We start from the raw sequence: 18115 nt of genomic DNA on the forward strand, positions 1-18115 counted from the left end.
ATGAGATGAGGGCTTCTGCATGATAGAAGCATGAGAAAGAGGGAGAGAAGAGAGAATTAGAATTTGATTCGGATTCATTTGGGTTTAATCCGAAATATCTATCAAATTATTTATTTATTTATTATTTTAAATATAAGAACACTTGTTAATTTAGTATTGCGTTACATACTTAGTGAGTATAAATTTTCTATTCATCAATGAGTAGGCAAGTATTATCCTTTATATAGTGGGGTTACTCAATATTATCCTTCTACTCATCCTAATTTATTCCTAGTTTGCTATCTACTTTGGCCAATTGTTCGACTTGATATTTTGTTTGACATGAGACGAGAATAAGGGGAGAAAGGAAGAATAGGATGGAGCAGGATTCTATTGTTTAGTTGAAGGGAGTGTTTGGCAGAGGAGATTTGGTGGATGCAGGAAAGGAGAAAAGAAAAGGATCATTTTGCATGCCTTTGGAATTTAAATGTGGATATATTGGTAAAAATATTAAACCACATCTTCCTCGTCCTTACCAAGCAATGGAATGTGTCGTCACCTTCAAGAAACTAATGACACCCTTTTTTAAGTGTCTTTGTCCACGTTTTTCATCCCACTAAGAGGGGGATTAAAAGAAAAAGAAAATATTACATCAATACCTTACTTTAATGAGAACTTGCTAAAGAAAAGCATAGTGATTTTGAAAGAATAAAACAATTCTCACAAGAAAAAAAATGCAAACAATATGAAAATTCATTTGATTGAGTTTTCTTGAAGGCAACATTGAGGTAGACCCAATTTTAAAAAGATTATTTTCATATTCCTTGAAAAATTATTTTCTACTTCAGTGTTTCTTAAAATTGTTTTAAAGGAACACACCCATTGATCCTCAAAAGCTTAGACCACCAGCATACTAGTATACTCTAAAGCTTAAATAAGTATGGTGGTCTAAAATCTATAGTGCGGCGTTTGTCAATCAAGTATTTCAAAGTTAGTTGAGGTTTTCAATTGTATCATCAGAGTACACACGCCCACGCACAACCCTATCTATCATCATTCATCTTTGACTTATGAGTCATGTCCATCCTTTCCAAGACTCTAGAATAATCAACGCATTACATACCTGTTACTGCTTGGCAATTTCATCCCAGGTACAGAAATGCATCATCATTTGTAATTTAATTAATCCAGTACCAAACAAACCCACCCTATCTGAAATCAATGGTTTGAATCAACCCTCTTTTCAAGTACAAAAAGTAGTTAATGTATTCAGTCCACAAAAATCAGTGAATCTCTACTTTCTGACCATCAGATTCGGCTGGCTCCACTACCTCAGCTTCTACTGTTCCTTGGCTCTGTGGTTGTATCACTGGCTGTTCAAAGTCAGCAGCTTCTACTGTTCCTTGGTTGTGTGGTTGTATCACTGGCTGTTCAAAGTCAGCAGCTTCTACTGTTCCTTGGCTGTGTGGTTGTATCACTGGCTGTTCAAAGTCAGCAGCAGCTGAGGAAGCCCACTTGCCGGAAAGAGCAGCACCCATCATCTTATAGATCTTCCCACCGAGCTGCGCAGGACTCTCGGGCTGCATCAATCAGAAGACCAATGTGTTAAAAAGCTCATCAAAGTTAATCTATCACATTCACGGGCATCAAACTCTTGCAAGGGTCGCTAAAAAAAAAAAATCATGGTAACACTGTGGCTTCAAGCATTTTAAGCATTATCCCAGACTCTCCTAAGACAATCAATTATCCTCAAGGATCACACCAACAAAGTGACATGCTTTAGTATTACTAACTCCTTCGAAATCCTGGTGACAAAGGAATACCAAATAAACTAAAAGAAAATTTCTATAGAACGGTGGTTATTAGGCTGGGAATATTGTATGGAGGGGAGTGTTGGGGCAATGAAAAAGAACAAATACAATGCATCCATGAAGCACAAATGCAGATGCTACGTTGGATAATAGATATCACTAAAAGGTAAATAAATAACAACCGTGTGGGGGGAACAATAGGTATTGGGCCTATAAATGATAAAATTAGGGAAAGCAGGCTTAAGTGGTATGCTCATATTCAATGTAAGCCCGATGATGCATCTATTAATAGAGAAAGAGTTGTTTGTTTAGAAGGTAAGTGACAAAGAAGACGACCAGGACTCATGTAAGATGAAGTAATTAAAAACGACTGAAAAAAATCTAAATTTAAGAGAGGACAGTGTATAATAAGAAGGAATGGAAAAAGAGAATTATTGTGGTCAACCCATCTCTAATTCTCTATGGGATAAAGGCAAGGATGGTAACAATGATGATCTCTAATTCTCTACGGGATAAAGGCAAGGAGGAGGAGGTTGATGATGATGAAATGCATCATTAGAAATATAAACTGCCCTTGGTCTATAATTCATGTAAGATGTTGCCCCTGGATGACAATTTCGTTTGCAAGATAGAAGGTGCCACCACTAGCAAATGCCCAAATCAAATAAATGTAAAGATAAAGGACAATTTACTCACAGTGAAACCACTGGAAATTAAAGCTGTATCATACAACAGATCAATAACTCTCAAGGCTTCTTCATCATTTGGACTATTCTTGAATGCAGCCTGCATCATTTATAATAGATTAGAAAAAGAAAAAGTTGCTAAATGAACAGAATTGTGAAGGATGGATAGGAATCAGGTCTTCCATTATTTGGTAAAGCACCATACATTTAAGGTTTTGATGATGGAATGTTCAGGATTGATCTCAAACACCCTCCTGCCTTTCATGTATTCCAGGCTAGAAGTATCACCAACAGTCTGTGCCTTCATCAGCCTGCAAATATTCAATTTTCTATTAAGAATGCAACAGAAGTTAATAAACCTCATCGCAAGCGAAGCAACAGTAAGGCAATTCACCTCTCCATATTTGCAGACCAACCAAACCTCCCAGATACAAGAACACAAGGTGATGAGCTCAGGCGATTTGAGATTTGAACATTGGCAACTTTATTACCCAACCGCTTCTTAATCCAATCACAAGTTTGGCCAAACTCTTGCTTCATTTCCTTTTCTTTCTCCTCATTTTTATCACCTGCGAGAAATCAATTAAGAAGATATTTATCATGCCTGAGGCTCAAATACTACATAATAGGGTGGAACACATGGAATAAACTTCTACCATTCCCACAGTCTATATGAGGTTAACGTGCTTTAAGGTAGGGAACTGCAGTTCACTGAGAACAAAAGTCACCGTTTAAAATAATGAGCATGGAAAAGGTAGATTGAAATCATCTCTCTTGTCCGCCCAAAAGTTCAACCATATTGACTATCCCATATTATTGGTTTGACCAAATTTTTACCAATTTTTATCATATGATTATGGAACTCATCTTAATTCTACCCTGAAACTACCAAGTTAAAAAAGTCTTAATAAACTACCTATATCCAAATCTTCCTTGCTAATATCAACAAAATTCTTCTCTTTGTATGACTTTAGGTTTTGAATGGCAACCTCATCAATAGAATCAACCAAGTACAGCACCTGTAGCAATGACACCAAATAATAATAACACATTAAAAAACAAAAGCAAAACAAACAATATCATCTTAGCTCCATATTATCTAAAAGACAAAGCATACTTCAAGATCCTTCTCAAGAAGCCGCTCCAGGAAAGGAGTGTTTCTTGCACTAGTCACACTGTCAGTAGCAAAGAAATAGATATCCTTCTGCCCATCTTTCATATTATGGACATATTCATCCAAGCTGATCATATCTTCCTCACTCTGTGAAGAGAAAAATCGAAGCAGTGGAGCAAGACGCTTGTGGTTTTCATGATCATCAATGCAGCCCAATTTCAGGAATTTGCCAAAGTTCTCAAAGAACTTCTCATAATCCTAAAACATAAAGAAAAGGCAAGATGAAAAACAAAAAAGAGAGAAGATGTGATTCTTCATGCTGAGTTGCAATTACATTGGCATATAATGACAATAGATTTAATGGTGAAGCATAACACTGAGGAAAATATGCCACAAAGTAACATCATTAAAGATTTTCTTAGATAAATGCCAAGAAACAGGGAAGATCGAAAAACAAAGACGTACATCTTTGTTATCGCTCATGGATATGCCAAGAATCATGTCAAAGGCCTTCCGCACCAAACGCTTCCTCATAATCCGTACCTTTGAGAATAGAATACAAGGCAAGTTAGCAATTTAAAGTTTATTAGAGCCATATCAACCGTCTGCATCTAAAGGTTCAATATGTAGTATTCATTGGATGTACTTACAATACGACTTTCCTGGAGAATTTCACGTGACACATTAAGGGGAAGGTCATTTGAATCGACAACACCTTTGACAAAGCTCAGATATCGTGGGAACTATTCCACCATCAGAACAACAATGAATATTAGTTAGAATATATCTATAAACCATTATCCCCCTCTGCTGTAAAACACTTTGCCATTGTTCTTACCAATTCTCCATCAAAATCGTCTGAAATGAACACCCGTTTTACATAGAGCCTTATATTCTTTGTCTTGGAATTGAGAAGCTCATCCTTTCCCATGGGAGCCATGCCTGGCACATAGAGTATAGACCTAAACTCCACCTCACCCTTCAAGTTTAAAAGAAAAATATCAGCATATTTTTCACCAAGGAAAGCGAAACCAAACAGGGGAAAAAATCAGCATCTATTTGATTGTTTTTCTTTTTTCTAAAAATTAAGACACATAAGCATGCATTCCAAGACACAAAAGAATGCATTCTCATCAGAACTTGAACCCTGAACCTCTCTCTTTAAGGGTTATCCAGTGACACCACTCAAGCAAACATCTGGTGATAAGAAAATTCGTAAAATTATATAATTAGGTAGTATAAGAAAATTCATAAAACTATATAATTAGGTAGTATAAGAACCATCACCTCTGTAGTGAAGTGTGAAGACGCTAATGGATCCAAGTATTCATTGAAAGTATTCTTATAGAACTCATTATATTCTTCGGTGGTGACTTCCTTGGGGTTCCGAAGCTGTGCATATACAGAAGGACCATATTTGATTATTCTTGAAGACAATGTGATTTTGAAAGCACATTAAGGAAAAGAAAAGGTATTTCAAGGCTCACCCATATAGGCTGGGTCTCATTAGTGAGTTCCCACTCCCAGTACTTCTCAATAACCTTCTTAGTTTTCTTCTTTTTCTGTTATAACACAAAAACAAACAAATTACCATTATTTGCTATATGGAAGTTTCATTTGAAAAGAAAGGGAGGAAAATATGATAAATATAATTAAATTCAGTGAAAGAACCAGACAAGTACCTCTGCTGTCTCATCTTGTTCATCCTTCTTGGCCTCAGTTGGATCCTCTTCAACCTCAACCTGTAATAGATATTAATATTATAAAAGTAGAAAATAAACAGTGATAAATAGATAAACACATATACATAACATCAAAATCTTTGTGATGTAAGGGGCATTGGTAATAGACCCCTATAAATAGTCAATAAAGACCCTCTGGGGAAAAGACATTTGGCAAGTGACGTACCTCTTTAGTGTATCCCTTCTCCTGCCAGGTGTAAATTGGGAATGAAACAAACTGTGAATAGTTTTTCACAAGCTTTTGAACCCTTTCTGGATGTGCATAGCCTTTGTCATCACCCTATAGAGTATAAGTAACAAACATTCAGGTTAGCTAGGAGGTAGTAAAAAAAGGTCACAAGCTACCTTAACAAACAAATTCTGTAGCAAACCTTAAGATATAAGGTTAGACGGGTCCCTCTTGGAATGAGCTTCTCAGGATCAGTCTCCTCTCGAATTGTATAGGAACTAGAATTGGCCTCTCCTTCCCACACAAATTGCTTATCAGATTTTGGGCTCTTTGTTGAGACAACTACCTTCAAATGATCAAGAGATGTGAGATTGACAGAAATCCATGTTAATGAGTAGAGAAGATGAGCATATTCATATTGTACAGCTTCGGAATGTGACATACCCGATCAGATACTAAGAACGCCGAATAAAATCCCACACCAAATTGACCAATTAAATTGCTGTCAGCGCCAGCATCCTTGCTCTCCTATTAAATTATATAACATCCCGAAGTTTGTGAGATTACTCTTAAAAAATTTATATTGCATAATGTAAACACCACTTCACTTTCAACTTTTAAAGGAATAAAAGTGAAGGTACACCTTCAATGCCGTTAAAAACTTCGCAGTTCCACTTTGTGCAATAGTTCCAAGACACTCAACAAGTTCTTGTCGGGTCATACCAATGCCAGAATCCCTTCATAAAGAAAATAAAATCATAATATTGCTACTTTAACAACATTACCCTCAAAAAAGTTTTTACAGCACATAAAGCTTACGTGAGAGTGATTATCCCATTATCTTTATCAGTCTGGATACGGATATCAAGATCAATTGCATCCTTCAAAAGATCAGGTTCTGTAACACTAAGAAATCGCAGTTTGTCCAAGGCATCACTTGCATTGCTGTAGATTCATAATTTGCAAATAAAAATTAGAATTATCTAACATGAAAGTATGAAACAAACTTCTAATTCATGTTTAATGTTTTCTGTTCCCTGTTTAGGGCAGTCAACTAGTCACTTTCAATGCTTGGAAACAAACACAAGCGTCATGGACTACAAAATTAGATATGTTAAGTAATACAGAAATAGACCATCATACAACTAAAATTGGAATGCAGGATGTGAATGGGAAACCATTTCCACGAAATTTCATGGACTACAAGCATTCCCATGATAAATCATATGAATGCCAAGCATGCCCAAAATTGATGGCTCAGGGGTGGCAAAACTTCAAATTATATTATATTGGCCGTTCCAAGATTACAATGTAAAAAAGAAAGTATAAGGAAATGCCCACAGGTAAAAGAAAATAGAAAAATAAAATATTATCAGAACAGTTGTCATGTTAATGACACATTTTCAAGCCAACCAAGAGTCCTTTTCCCAAATCTGCAGTTGAGAAAGGCAGACCACATACAACAATGGCGGACAAAACAAAGTGGACATGAGAGAGGCCATAAGAGACATGGTCTCCACCAAAGTCCAGCCTCTCCTTTCAATATATCACATTACCTAAAAAAAAACTTTGTACAAAAATTAATTGTTTTGCTCATCTAAAAATCAAATGGAATAAAAAATCCAAATGATCTAGCATTCAAGATTTCTTTGATAATTGGTTCTATATCAATTCAAGATATTATTCACTCTCAATTTTGGCATCAGATCTCCTTTCATTAAAATGAAAAAGAAGTTGAAAATGAGAATATTTGATGCCAAACTTGAGAAAACACCTGTTTGTTGAAAGAACTAGTAGATCAATACATGCCTGATAAGCTCCCGAAGAAAAACCTCTTTGTTGCTGTATAAACTGTTAACAATGAGGTCCATAAGGCGGCTAACCTGCCACCAAGCAGAAGAAAGATATAAACTACTGACTCTGCCACATTTTACAACTAAACTCAATCAGCATTTATTGTTCAAGTGATGTATGTACCTCTGCTTGATACTCATGTTTCTCAGCTGGGGCATCTGATGCATCAGATGCCACAGCAGTCGATAAGTATCGGTTGCTGAGAAACTGCCCATTTCTCATGTTAAGCAGCTTAACAGTTGTGTTGCATCTCCCACTGCTTAACACAGAATACCATCTGAAATTGGTATCACTCCCTCCAGCCTGCTAATGGTGTATGGCATAAGATGATGTAAGTACCATAATACATGTGAAAAAAGGAGACATTCCAAGTAACTGGCACAAAAAAAGAAGATATATAATCTATTACTTTAATGCAAGGCAATCATCCTAGAAACAAACTATTTCCTCCCCTACTACATCATGAGGGCCAAATTTGATAATCGAATAAAAAGAATGGATAAGTTGAGAGGAAAAACCTTCAAAAACATCCACATTTTGGACCATATACATATATGGCTGAAATAAATAAAACTTCAGCATGTTAAACAAAATAAAAAGTTAAACTGCTTCAAGTAGGCAACTAGAAGGGAAACTCCAGCCATATATATATATATATATATATATATATATATATATTAAAAAAGTAATATAATATGAACTTGCAAAATAATTTATAAAACCAGAATAAATTCAATTGAATCTCATATATGAATGATCATTAGAAATGCTAAGCATCAGACGTTGCATTTCTAATTTAAAGAGAGGGATTACACACTAATATTATTAGATCTCGTTCCATCTTATTGAAATGTATTGTTTTCTATTCTGGGGTTTACATATACTCATAATTGTTGTTATAATTGAAATGGAGAAGGATTTTTTTTTATTGAAAAAAATCAATACTGATTAGTTATGTATCAATTTGGATTTTCGAAAACATAATTTTAGATTTAAATCCAAGAATCGTTAATGGTTAATAGTTAATGGTTCAAATTTGTCATGAATTTTGGTTTTTGGGACTGAAAATCTCAATTTTCAAGATTTGCTAGGATAGATAGGGTAAAAGGGTGGTTGTAGGCTTGTCTACACTTCTCTTTACTCTTAGGGGTGTGTTTCAGTGAGATTTTTATCTCACTTTCTCTTTTGTACTTTATTGCTTATTTATAATATTTTTTCTTCATTTAGGAAAAAAAAAAAAAATTAAAGAGAGGGAAAAAAAAAGTAAGCATTCAACAAAATTTCAATATAAACAAGTCTTCATCACAAACCTATTGATATAACTCAGAACCGTAATCTCAACATATCAGTTTATGCACAAAATGTATACAGATAAAAAATCAAATCGATAGAAGATCAATAAAAATTAAAACACAAATGATTTTGATGAACACAGAATTGAAACTGGGTGTAAATGTATTTTTAAGGTTTCGAAAGTTTATACCAATTCGTTGAAGAGATTGGAAGAAGAAATTGGGGCAACGGCATTCCGATAACGTGCGGCGCCACCGCGCAAGAGAGTGGAGACGGAACGCCTCGAGACCCTGTGCATGTTAGCAATGACCAATAAACACACAAAAGAGACTATTCTTGTGTTGTGAGAGAAAGAGGTTTTGATCAGAGAGCGTCTCTTGGGATGTGATTAGGGTTTTTGTAAGGGTTCTGGCTTAGGGGTTTATGGAAGCTTCTGGAGATGGCATTTTCTTTTATATAAGAAATGATCAGGGGTGTTTTAGTCATTTCACATCATATAGGCATAGGAGGAGATGATTCACCGTGTCAGCGTTTCTCAATATAATATGTATATTGACCCAATGAGGTATGCTACACGTTGATCTCAACCATTCATTTTAAGTCAAAACTCATAAATGTAAGCATGATGTAGGTGCAGACTCCATTCAGGGTTGGATTGAGAGAAGCTTCTCAATCAAAAGGTGAAGGGTACCCCTTATAGCGGAAGTGCCCTACTTGTTAGAACTTTTATAAAAATATATTTAAAAAAGGGGATCTGTATTGGTGCTCCAAAATAATACTTAGACTCTCCACTTTTATATATTTGTAAATAATATGACAAAAATAACTCTAAATTTTTCAAAAAGGTCTTCCCTTTCATGGATTCTCTCCGATTCCAAATATATAAAAAGATACGATCATACTGTATATAATTATGGTACATTATATAAACATATGTACCACCTCGAAAACTTTTTTTAAAAGGGATCAATTAAAAGTCAAACTCGTAATAATTCTAAAAAACTTCATAACTTCAACCAAATATATAAAAGGTATATACGGTAAATAATAATGGTACATAATATAAACATATATACCATCTCAAATACGGTAAATAATAAATCAATTACAAGTTTAATTTAATAATTCTAATTATGAGAAACTTTGGAGTTTCAACATTAACTATAATGAATCAATCGTAAACAAAAAAATGCACAGCTCTAAAACTTTCTTAGTTTTGTTGTTAATTCCATATTAAAAAAAAATTAATTAATTAATTAAACTTTTGCTCATATGGACATACAACCATTGTGACAAATTGCAATAGAAAATTTCACTTTTGCTCTCTACAACTCAGCCATTTGCTTATTCTTCTAATTGAAAACTTAATTCAAATATTTTTAAAATTATTTTCATCGAGCTTCATATGTTTAATTTTCTTATTATTCTTATTTATTTATGTACTATTGTAGAGAATAAATGAGAATTTATAACATTGCTCTCAATTTCATTGTGACCGGTGAGTTAGAATTTTACAAAAACGATAAGTAATTCGAATATTTTTTTAACGCGTTTTTATATTAATGCATTATATATATGATCTTTGATGGTTTTGTTAGAGTAAAAAAGGAAGAACTCAAAGAGAAAGCAAAAGAGTTATAAAAGATAATTAAGGATGAGAGAGGGAAAAGAAAAAGGAGGAGAATAGGATGTTGGGATAGTAAAGGGTTATTCTTGTCATTTTCTTAATATATATATATATATATATATATATTGGAGTGGAGCGTTTAAAGATGATTTTGGTGGAGCAAAAATATTAGCTTCCTTAAAATAAAAAAATAAAAAAAAAAACCTTCAAAAATCCTCATTCTTTCTATGAACAGAAGTCAATTACTAAATTTGCCTTTAATTTAAAAAGTTAGAGAGAAATGAAATTTGTATTCATTTCTGAAATGAATGGAAAATTGAGGATTATGAGTTACAATGGCGGAATGCCCAAGCCCTTAATAATGACTGGCATGTGACTTGTCTCCTCATATTATACTTGAAAATTCATGTTTCTGGTTTCACCCATACGGACACAGAATAGATATGATACGATATGGCAATATGACAAAACTTTTATTTATTTTAAAAAGGACATGAATATATGAAAAAATAATAAGATAAGATATTATTATATATAAAATAATAATGATTTTACTCATTCTATCCCTACAAATCATGAAGATGTTAATTATTTTTGTTTCTTTTAAAAATTTTATATTATTTTTATAATTAATCCATAATGTATTTTAAATTGCATTAAATTCCATTCTTTAAAAAAAAAATTACAAAAACACCTTACTCGTGTTCAAAGTGTGTTTCATCTGTGTCATAGTTTTGTCGGTCACTACCCCCTAAACGAAGCATCAGTGCTTTTAACTTGGGATACTTCAATGTCTGATTTTTTTTTTTTATAATAAAATCAAGTATAAATTATGTGTTTACCATGTAATTCAAATCTTCAAAGTTATTGAAACCATCTCAATTCTTATTTATATATATAATAAGATTTGACATATAAAAGAGCTAGCCCAATGCACGAGACTCCGATCATAATATAATCAGTAAGTAACAAATTCCTTGCATCTTGTCATCAAAGAAGGTTACCCCTAGCTTCTTGGTTTTCTGTTGCTCATCTAGTTTAGAGTAGGACTTTCTGTTAAACGTAATTTCAAATCAGTGCTCTTCATTATTAATTTTGTACATGGGATTTCTAGAAAAGGGAAATAAGAAGGAAGAAGAAGAAGAGTTTTGAAAATCCAGGCCTTCTAGTCAAGGGCTTTTGAACTTACCTCTGTTGGTATTTCACTACCAGACCTGTGTGTTTCAATTTATGGAAGTTCTTTCTCAATAAGCAATTTAGTGCAACTTGTAAAAAAGAAAAAGAAAAAGAAAAAGAAAAACATTAAACAATAATAATTCATGTGAAAGACCATTATAGTGTAACAAGAAGCTCCCTTCATCCCTTTCAACATAGACAAATGATTTGCAAATAGAATCCTTCACATAATTAATTTCACATACAGAATGATATATTAGTGGAATTTTTCAAAGTACATTAGACATCATTCATCTTTTGTTTTAGAATGACAGGAAACTAATTTCACATGTCAATCTAGCTATGTGAATTTCTGGTTTAAAATGATGTTATTGCATTAGAATGACAGGAAACTAAATTTCACATGTCAATCCATGAACCATTTGTTCATGACCCCCTATTGCGTACTATTTTGATGCCCTCTGATTTGGATGAATAAAACATGATTCAACAATAGAGATCAAAGAGGTCACTGGAATATATATATATATATATATATATATATATATATATTCTAAAAGGAGAGGTTAAACTATGGTGCCTTCCACGGCCATGTAATTGTTGAACATGCACTTGATCATAAGAGTGTCTTCTAGACATCAATTATATTAATTATTCATCTCCCAACCCTCTCTGCCAAAGCAAAAGTACAATACCAAAATGAAATTCTATAAAATTGAGATGTACATAGATGAAGAGAAGACAAGTTTATCTACAGACGAAGAGAAGTATCAACTTCAGAATTTTCAAAATGTTGTGGTGTGCTCACAACTGCCGCATCCGTGGACCATAAGTTTATCCACGGTGAGGTCTTGATAGCTCTAAAATCGGTACGCTTGCTCTGTGAGTTAAGTCCGAGGGAGAGTGAATCCTGAAGAGGTGGTGTCGGTGGGAAGATGATTTCAGGTTGGAAGGACAACTTGGCAGCTTGAGAACGCGAGGTTGGGGTGGTTTTTTCCGGCTCTGAGAACAATTTTAGAAGCTGTCTCTCCTCTCTCTTCTCCCTAACTCTTTCCAATTGTCTGAATCTTTCTTGTAGGAGAGCAATGGAGGAACCAACCACCATAGAATCACCACTTTGCCTTCCCATTGGAATGGAAATAGAGAGCTTCAATTTGTTGGTAATTAAGTTTATTGTATGATAGTCTTGAAGGGCTATATGTGCATCATATATATATATATATATATAGGAGAATAATGTTAGGTGTTTTGGCACTAAATTATGTGTTTTGAGGCTTCTAAATGATTCAGGGTGATTAAGCAGAGGGAAGAATCGGCAACTGTTGAACAAAGTCCAAAAGGAAAAGTTTGTGATCGTAGTGTAAGGTAGGTTGGGGTGATGTATGTGAAGGCAAAAGGACTTGTTGAGGGAGGAAAATGGTGAGGAAAAGAGTCCAAATGGAGGGTGGAGAGTAGCTTTTGGAAGGGTGTGTGCAAGGGAATAAATGGTTAGGTTATGGTTCTGTCTGCTTGTTTTTAGAAAAATGGTACCAAACTTTGGTGGGTATTGGGTGGAATATTACTTCTTTTTCCTTCTGATTTTAACCTCTACTTCCTTTTGCCTTGTGATGGAAGCTCGGGTAGAAAAGGTAAGGATAGGAAGAAAAGACAAGGATTAGGAATTTTTTTAGAGTTTAGTGAATCCATTGGATGATTGATTTTAACCATTTGATCTTTAAGTTCTTTACAATTGTGATATCCATTTGATTATATGATCTAGTTGAACTATTTTCTCAAATGTCTAAGATGGGGTATGAAGTTATGACATGCAATTTTTTGATTCAGTTATATCACACAAGGCAAGTAAAATAAAAATGGACCTGCTGTAATTTTGGATAATTTTTAATTTCATATGAATGTTATTAATACAATACCAATTAACAATGTACCATAACTGGCCACTTGCATCTGAAGTCTGAACAGGTGGATATTCTGTTTCGGATGGCGTTTTGTTTATTCATTAAATTTACATGACAAAGCCAGAGCATTTCAGTGCACCATTTTGGATTTGCTTTTGTATAGTAATAATAATTTTTTTGTCTATTAATCTCTTGTTGAGAATATCATTCATTCATTAATTTATGAATGTAATGGTAAAGTAGTTATATTTATATTTGAAATCAGAAAAATTAAATACAATATAAAATTTGGTAGATCCTACATTCTTCAAATTCTGCAATGATAAGAAGACTTGGTTAACATTATGCATCACATTATTTTAAGAAATAGTCATGTAAAAAAATTTAGATAATAACAAAATTCAAATACTAATAAGACCCTGTTTGGCGTGGCTTCCAAGCCTTGAAAGTCATTCCACGTACATGTATTGCAGTATTGGTGCTTGGTAGTTGAAGATGACTTTGTCAGACCGTTATTCAGAGCTCTTCATTTGTTGCGCTCACTGTTAGGCCTTGATCGTTTGAAATGCTCAAACTCACGTCTCTCCATTCCCTTCAACCAGACCTTCCTCACAACCTCCATTTCTCACTCCTCCAAAACTCCAAAACCCCACAAGAAGTTACTCAACTTCACGCTCTCACGATTAAAACAGCCACCTTCCATCACCAATCAATTTCTTCTCGACTCATAGCTCTATATGCAGACCCCAAAATCAACAACCTCCACTACGCTCGATCTGTTTTCGACCAAATTCAAGAACCCGCTTTGTTTTCTTGGAACACGATCATCAAATGCTACGTTGAAAACCATCGTTCACATGACGCCCTTCTTCTGTTACACCAATTGCTTTCTGGTTCGGTTTGTGTGCCGGACGATTTCACTTTACCTTGCGTGATTAAGGGTTGTGCGCGATTACATGCTGTCGAGGAGGGTAAACAGATTCATGGGCTAGTTTTGAAAATTGGGTTTGGTTTGGATATGTATGTTCAGAGCAGTTTGGTTAACATGTACTCAAAGTGTAGTGACATTGATTCTGCTCGTAAGGTGTTTGACAGAATGGAGAACAGGGATGTAGTTGTCTGGAATTCTTTGGTGGATGGGTATGCTCGATGCAAGGGAATCGAAATGGCATTGGAGTTGTTTGATAAAATGCCCCAACGGGATGCTTTTTCATGGACTGTTTTGGTCGATGGTTTTTCTAAATGTGGGAGGGTTAAGGATGCAAGGAAGGTATTTGACAGGATGCCAAGTAAGAACTTGGCATCGTGGAATGCCATGATTAATGGGTATATGAAATTTGGGGATTTTAAGTCAGCACGCCAATTGTTTGATTCCATGGAAGCAAGAGATATAATCACCTGGAATTCAATGATATCAGGGTATGAATTAAATGGTCTTTTTATGGATGCTATGGAGCTGTTTCAGACAATGTTGAATTTGGGTCTTATGCCTACTTATGCTACCTTGGCTAGTGCTCTTTCCACAGTTTCAGGGTTAACTCTTCTTAGCAAAGGAAGGTGGATACATTCTTACATGGTGAAAAATGGAATTGAAGTAGAAGGCTTGCTTGCTACATTGCTGATCGAAATGTATTCCAAGTGTGGGAGCATTGAGTGTGCTTTAACAGTTTTTCGTGCAATACCCAGTAAGAAGTTGGGGCATTGGACTGCTATAATTATAGGACTAGGAATGCATGGTATGGCCTGTGACGCTCTTGAATTATTTGCTGAAATGCACAGAGTTGGAGTTACACCAAATGCTATAACCTTTATCGGAGTGTTAAATGCTTGTAATCATGCAGGATTGGTTGATGATGGTAGGAGGTACTTTGATATGATGACAAATGAATATGGAATAGAACCCACCATTGAACACTACGGTTGCTTGGTGGATATTCTATGCCGAGCTGGACATCTTGAAGAGGCAAAGAATTTAATGCAAAATATGCCTATGAAACCGAACAAAGTCATTTGGGTGAGCTTGCTTAGTGGTTCTAGGAACCATAAAAACACAGATATTGGTGAATATGCAGCTCGACATTTACTTGAAGTGGCTCCAGAAAGTATTCAATGTTATATTCTTCTGTCCAACATGTATGCTGCAGCTGGTCAGTGGGACAAGGTTTCACAGGTAAGAGAAATGATGAAGAAGAGAGGAGTCCAAAAAGAACCAGGATGCAGTTCAATAGAGCATAAAGGCCTGCTTCATGAGTTTATTGTGGGCGATAAATCCCATCCCCAAGCTAAATATATATATTCTAAGCTGCGGGAGATGAGGGAAAAATTGAAATGTATGGGCCATGTACCGGACACAACACAAGTTCTGTTGTGTATCGAAGGGGAGAAAGAGAAGGAAGCTGAATTGGAAAATCACAGTGAAAGGTTGGCTATTGCTTTCGGTCTCATTAATGTGGAACCGGGGAACCCGATTCGCATTGTGAAGAATCTTCGTGTTTGTAATGATTGCCACACAGTTACAAAACTTCTCTCTGAAATCTATGACCGTGAAATTATTGTGAGAGACAATAGCCGCTTTCATCAGTTCAAAAATGGGTCATGTTCTTGCATGGATTATTGGTGATTGCCTGGCTTGTTGGTTGATATAAATGTCCGACTTAAGAGCACGAATTAGACTTCTCCTAAGCATTGCCAATAGACCACAGAAACGGCTTCTTTGCTGGGTTTGAAATAGCCTTCAGTCTTGTGTATAGAAGTAATCACAACGTATAAGCTTGTTTGGGGCTTTGCAAAATATTCTCTGGTACAACATAACTCCTTGATTAAAATTGTTTCTGTTTGAAGTTCTGCCATAAAACATATGGTTAATGGCTGACCCTTTTAACTTTCGGCCTTCCATATGCTTTAGGCGGTCATTGTTCACTTGTTTTACACTATATATGTAGAAAGATGAGAGAACTTGTAACCTTCCAACTATTCAGGTTGGAGCTAATTTTGTAAACTTGAATATTTTCTTCTCCATCTTGGCAGCATAGATAGCATGAATGTTTTTACGAGACTATATGTTTATTTGTGCATATAATATAGCAGAGATTTTTTTTTAAGTTATATGTTTATTATGTGCAGATAAATACTTATACTGGAAATCAACATTGAGGAGAAATTATTTAGATTATAGCGAAAAAGTGACGGTGGTGGACACTCAAGTGCAATATAGTTCAAGATAACCAGTTTTTGCTAGTAATATTACATCCGTACTGATCAACTCCACTTTAGCAATGTTACATCTCATTGAGGCACAGAACTTGATTACTTTCACTTTCCTGGTACAAAGTTGGTGGCATAAGCCCATGCATTGTTGGCCACTGGATCAGCAAGGTGGTCGTAGAGGTTCTCAATTGGTCCCTTTCCGGTGACGATGGCCTGAACAAAGAATCCGAACATGGAAAACATAGCCAAACGTCCGTTCTTGATCTCCTTCACCTTCAATTCTGCAAATGCCTCAGGATCATCAGCCAAACCAAGTGGGTCAAAGGCCCCTCCTGGGTAAATTTTGTCCAGTCCTTCACCAAGTGGGCCTCCTCCAACCCGGTACCCTTCGACAAAGCCCATGAGCACAACTTGGCAGGCCCAAATTGCAAGGATGCTCTGGGCATGGACAAGGTTTGGGTTGCCTAGATAATCAAGGCCACCTTCTGAGAAGATTTGGGCCCCGGCCTTGAACCAAACTGCCTCACCAAATTTTACGCCATTCTTTGCAAGAATTTCAGGGAAGACACATCCAAGTGCACCGAGCATAGCCCATCTGCAGTGGATGACTTCTAACTCACGGTTCTTGGCAAATGTCTCTGGATCTGCTGACAGCCCAGCAGTGTCCCATCCGTAGTCACCAGGGAATTCACCTGTCAGGTATGATGGAGTTTGCTCGGAAAATGGGCCCAAGTACTTCGGGCGGTCTGGCCCATACCTTTTAAAACATTAACAGGTCATATGGATCAGATTGTATTGAGACAACAATGATGCAGCAAATCTGTGCTTGTGAGTTTTTGTGTAAATCCCATGTCATACATTTTCTAAACTTTTTAGTGTAAAATAGATTTGCAATGCTAATAACATTTATTTATTTATTGGTTGGTAAGCAGAATAAGAAAAAACTCACTTAGACACACCAAGGTGAGACTCAAATCGCTAGCTTTTTTTTTTTTTTTCTTTTGGACAAGAGATTTTGCTATAAGAGTAATATAATGATGCTCTTATAAGATACTATATAGCAATGGTTATAGAAGTTACAAACCATATGCTTTCAGGAGCACTTTTCACGGTTCGTCGCATGGTGACACGGCCGCCACCAAAGCTGCCAACCTTCCTTATGAGTTCATTCTGTGCCTTCAAAGCCGTCTGACCGGCGAATGCTGATCGTTGGATTGCAGAGGTTGCCATGATTAATTTGCTGATGTTTGTTTCTCTGTATGGGTTGTAGTAAGCAGAGAGTAGTACGGTTTGTAGTTGTGGAAGTGAACTGTGGAGGGCGAGGTTATAAAAGGAATTGGAGATAAATTGTAGATTAGGAAATCTACATGTCACCACCATTTTATTGGCTCTTAGATTTCCATCACGATTTTGAGAGAGATTATATATCTGCCATGTGGCCCAGCTGATTGGTTTTCGGATTTCCATGTGATTTTGAGAGTAATTATTTATCTGCCTTGTGGACCATATGATCTGATTGGTTCTTATATTTGCATTATAATTTGAGAGTGATTACTTAT

General features: G+C 35.5%; 3 protein-coding genes across 6 annotated transcripts; 1 reads left to right on the plus strand and 2 right to left on the minus strand.

The window, feature by feature from the left end:
• Positions 1–1078: 1078 nt before the first annotated feature.
• On the minus strand, positions 1079–9079 carry LOC132308718 (heat shock protein 90-6, mitochondrial-like). Of its 4 annotated transcripts, none has more exons than XM_059806910.1 (20): positions 8839–9079; positions 7479–7658; positions 7311–7384; positions 6321–6446; positions 6145–6238; positions 5946–6029; positions 5704–5847; positions 5499–5612; positions 5273–5332; positions 5078–5152; positions 4878–4982; positions 4429–4569; positions 4241–4333; positions 4056–4133; positions 3594–3848; positions 3393–3495; positions 2871–3045; positions 2682–2787; positions 2487–2576; positions 1079–1559 (listed from the first exon to the last, which is right to left on the minus strand). In XM_059806910.1, the coding sequence occupies exons 1-20, from the start codon at positions 8944–8946 to the stop codon at positions 1263–1265; spliced, it is 2502 nt and encodes an 833-aa protein (XP_059662893.1). In that variant the 5' UTR covers positions 8947–9079; the 3' UTR covers positions 1079–1262. The 4 variants fall into 4 exon arrangements, with proteins under 4 accessions (XP_059662893.1, XP_059662890.1, XP_059662891.1 ...); XM_059806907.1 differs by having other exon boundaries at positions 5267–5332; XM_059806908.1 differs by having other exon boundaries at positions 7479–7661.
• Positions 9080–13740: 4661 nt separating this feature from the next.
• Positions 13741–16365, plus strand: LOC132308720 (pentatricopeptide repeat-containing protein At2g29760, chloroplastic-like). Its single transcript, XM_059806912.1, has one exon. The coding sequence runs from the start codon at positions 13915–13917 to the stop codon at positions 15967–15969; it is 2055 nt and encodes a 684-aa protein (XP_059662895.1). The 5' UTR covers positions 13741–13914; the 3' UTR covers positions 15970–16365.
• A 133-nt stretch (positions 16366–16498) lies between these two features.
• Positions 16499–17866, minus strand: LOC132308721 (chlorophyll a-b binding protein 37, chloroplastic). The gene is made up of 2 exons (XM_059806913.1): positions 17641–17866; positions 16499–17313 (listed from the first exon to the last, which is right to left on the minus strand). The coding sequence occupies exons 1-2, from the start codon at positions 17784–17786 to the stop codon at positions 16662–16664; spliced, it is 798 nt and encodes a 265-aa protein (XP_059662896.1). The 5' UTR covers positions 17787–17866; the 3' UTR covers positions 16499–16661.
• Between the last annotated feature and the right edge of the window lie 249 nt (positions 17867–18115).

The sequence above is a fragment of the Cornus florida genome, unplaced genomic scaffold (genome assembly GCF_030987335.1).
Source record: "Cornus florida cultivar Cherokee Brave unplaced genomic scaffold, ASM3098733v1 CherokeeBrave_3.0.0_Hap2_Chr05, whole genome shotgun sequence".
NCBI lineage: Eukaryota > Viridiplantae > Streptophyta > Magnoliopsida > Cornales > Cornaceae > Cornus > Cornus florida.

What these genes read in the sequence shown, in the direction of transcription:
- LOC132308718 (XM_059806906.1), bottom strand. Translation starts at nt 8,946, where the DNA reads ATGCACAGGGTCTCGAGGCGTTCCGTCTCCACTCTCTTGCGCGGTGGC. An exon ending in CGTTCTTAGTATCTGATCGG is followed by an intron (nt 5,848 to 5,945) that starts GTATGTCACATT and finishes GATCATTTGAAG; the next exon opens with GTAGTTGTCTCAACAAAGAG. An exon ending in CCATCATCAAAACCTTAAAT is followed by an intron (nt 2,577 to 2,681) that starts GTATGGTGCTTT and finishes TAAATGATGCAG; the next exon opens with GCTGCATTCAAGAATAGTCC.
- LOC132308720 (XM_059806912.1), top strand. Translation starts at nt 13,915, where the DNA reads ATGCTCAAACTCACGTCTCTCCATTCCCTTCAACCAGACCTTCCTCAC.
- LOC132308721 (XM_059806913.1), bottom strand. Translation starts at nt 17,786, where the DNA reads ATGGCAACCTCTGCAATCCAACGATCAGCATTCGCCGGTCAGACGGCT. An exon ending in AGTGCTCCTGAAAGCATATG is followed by an intron (nt 17,314 to 17,640) that starts GTTTGTAACTTC and finishes ATGTTTTAAAAG; the next exon opens with GTATGGGCCAGACCGCCCGA.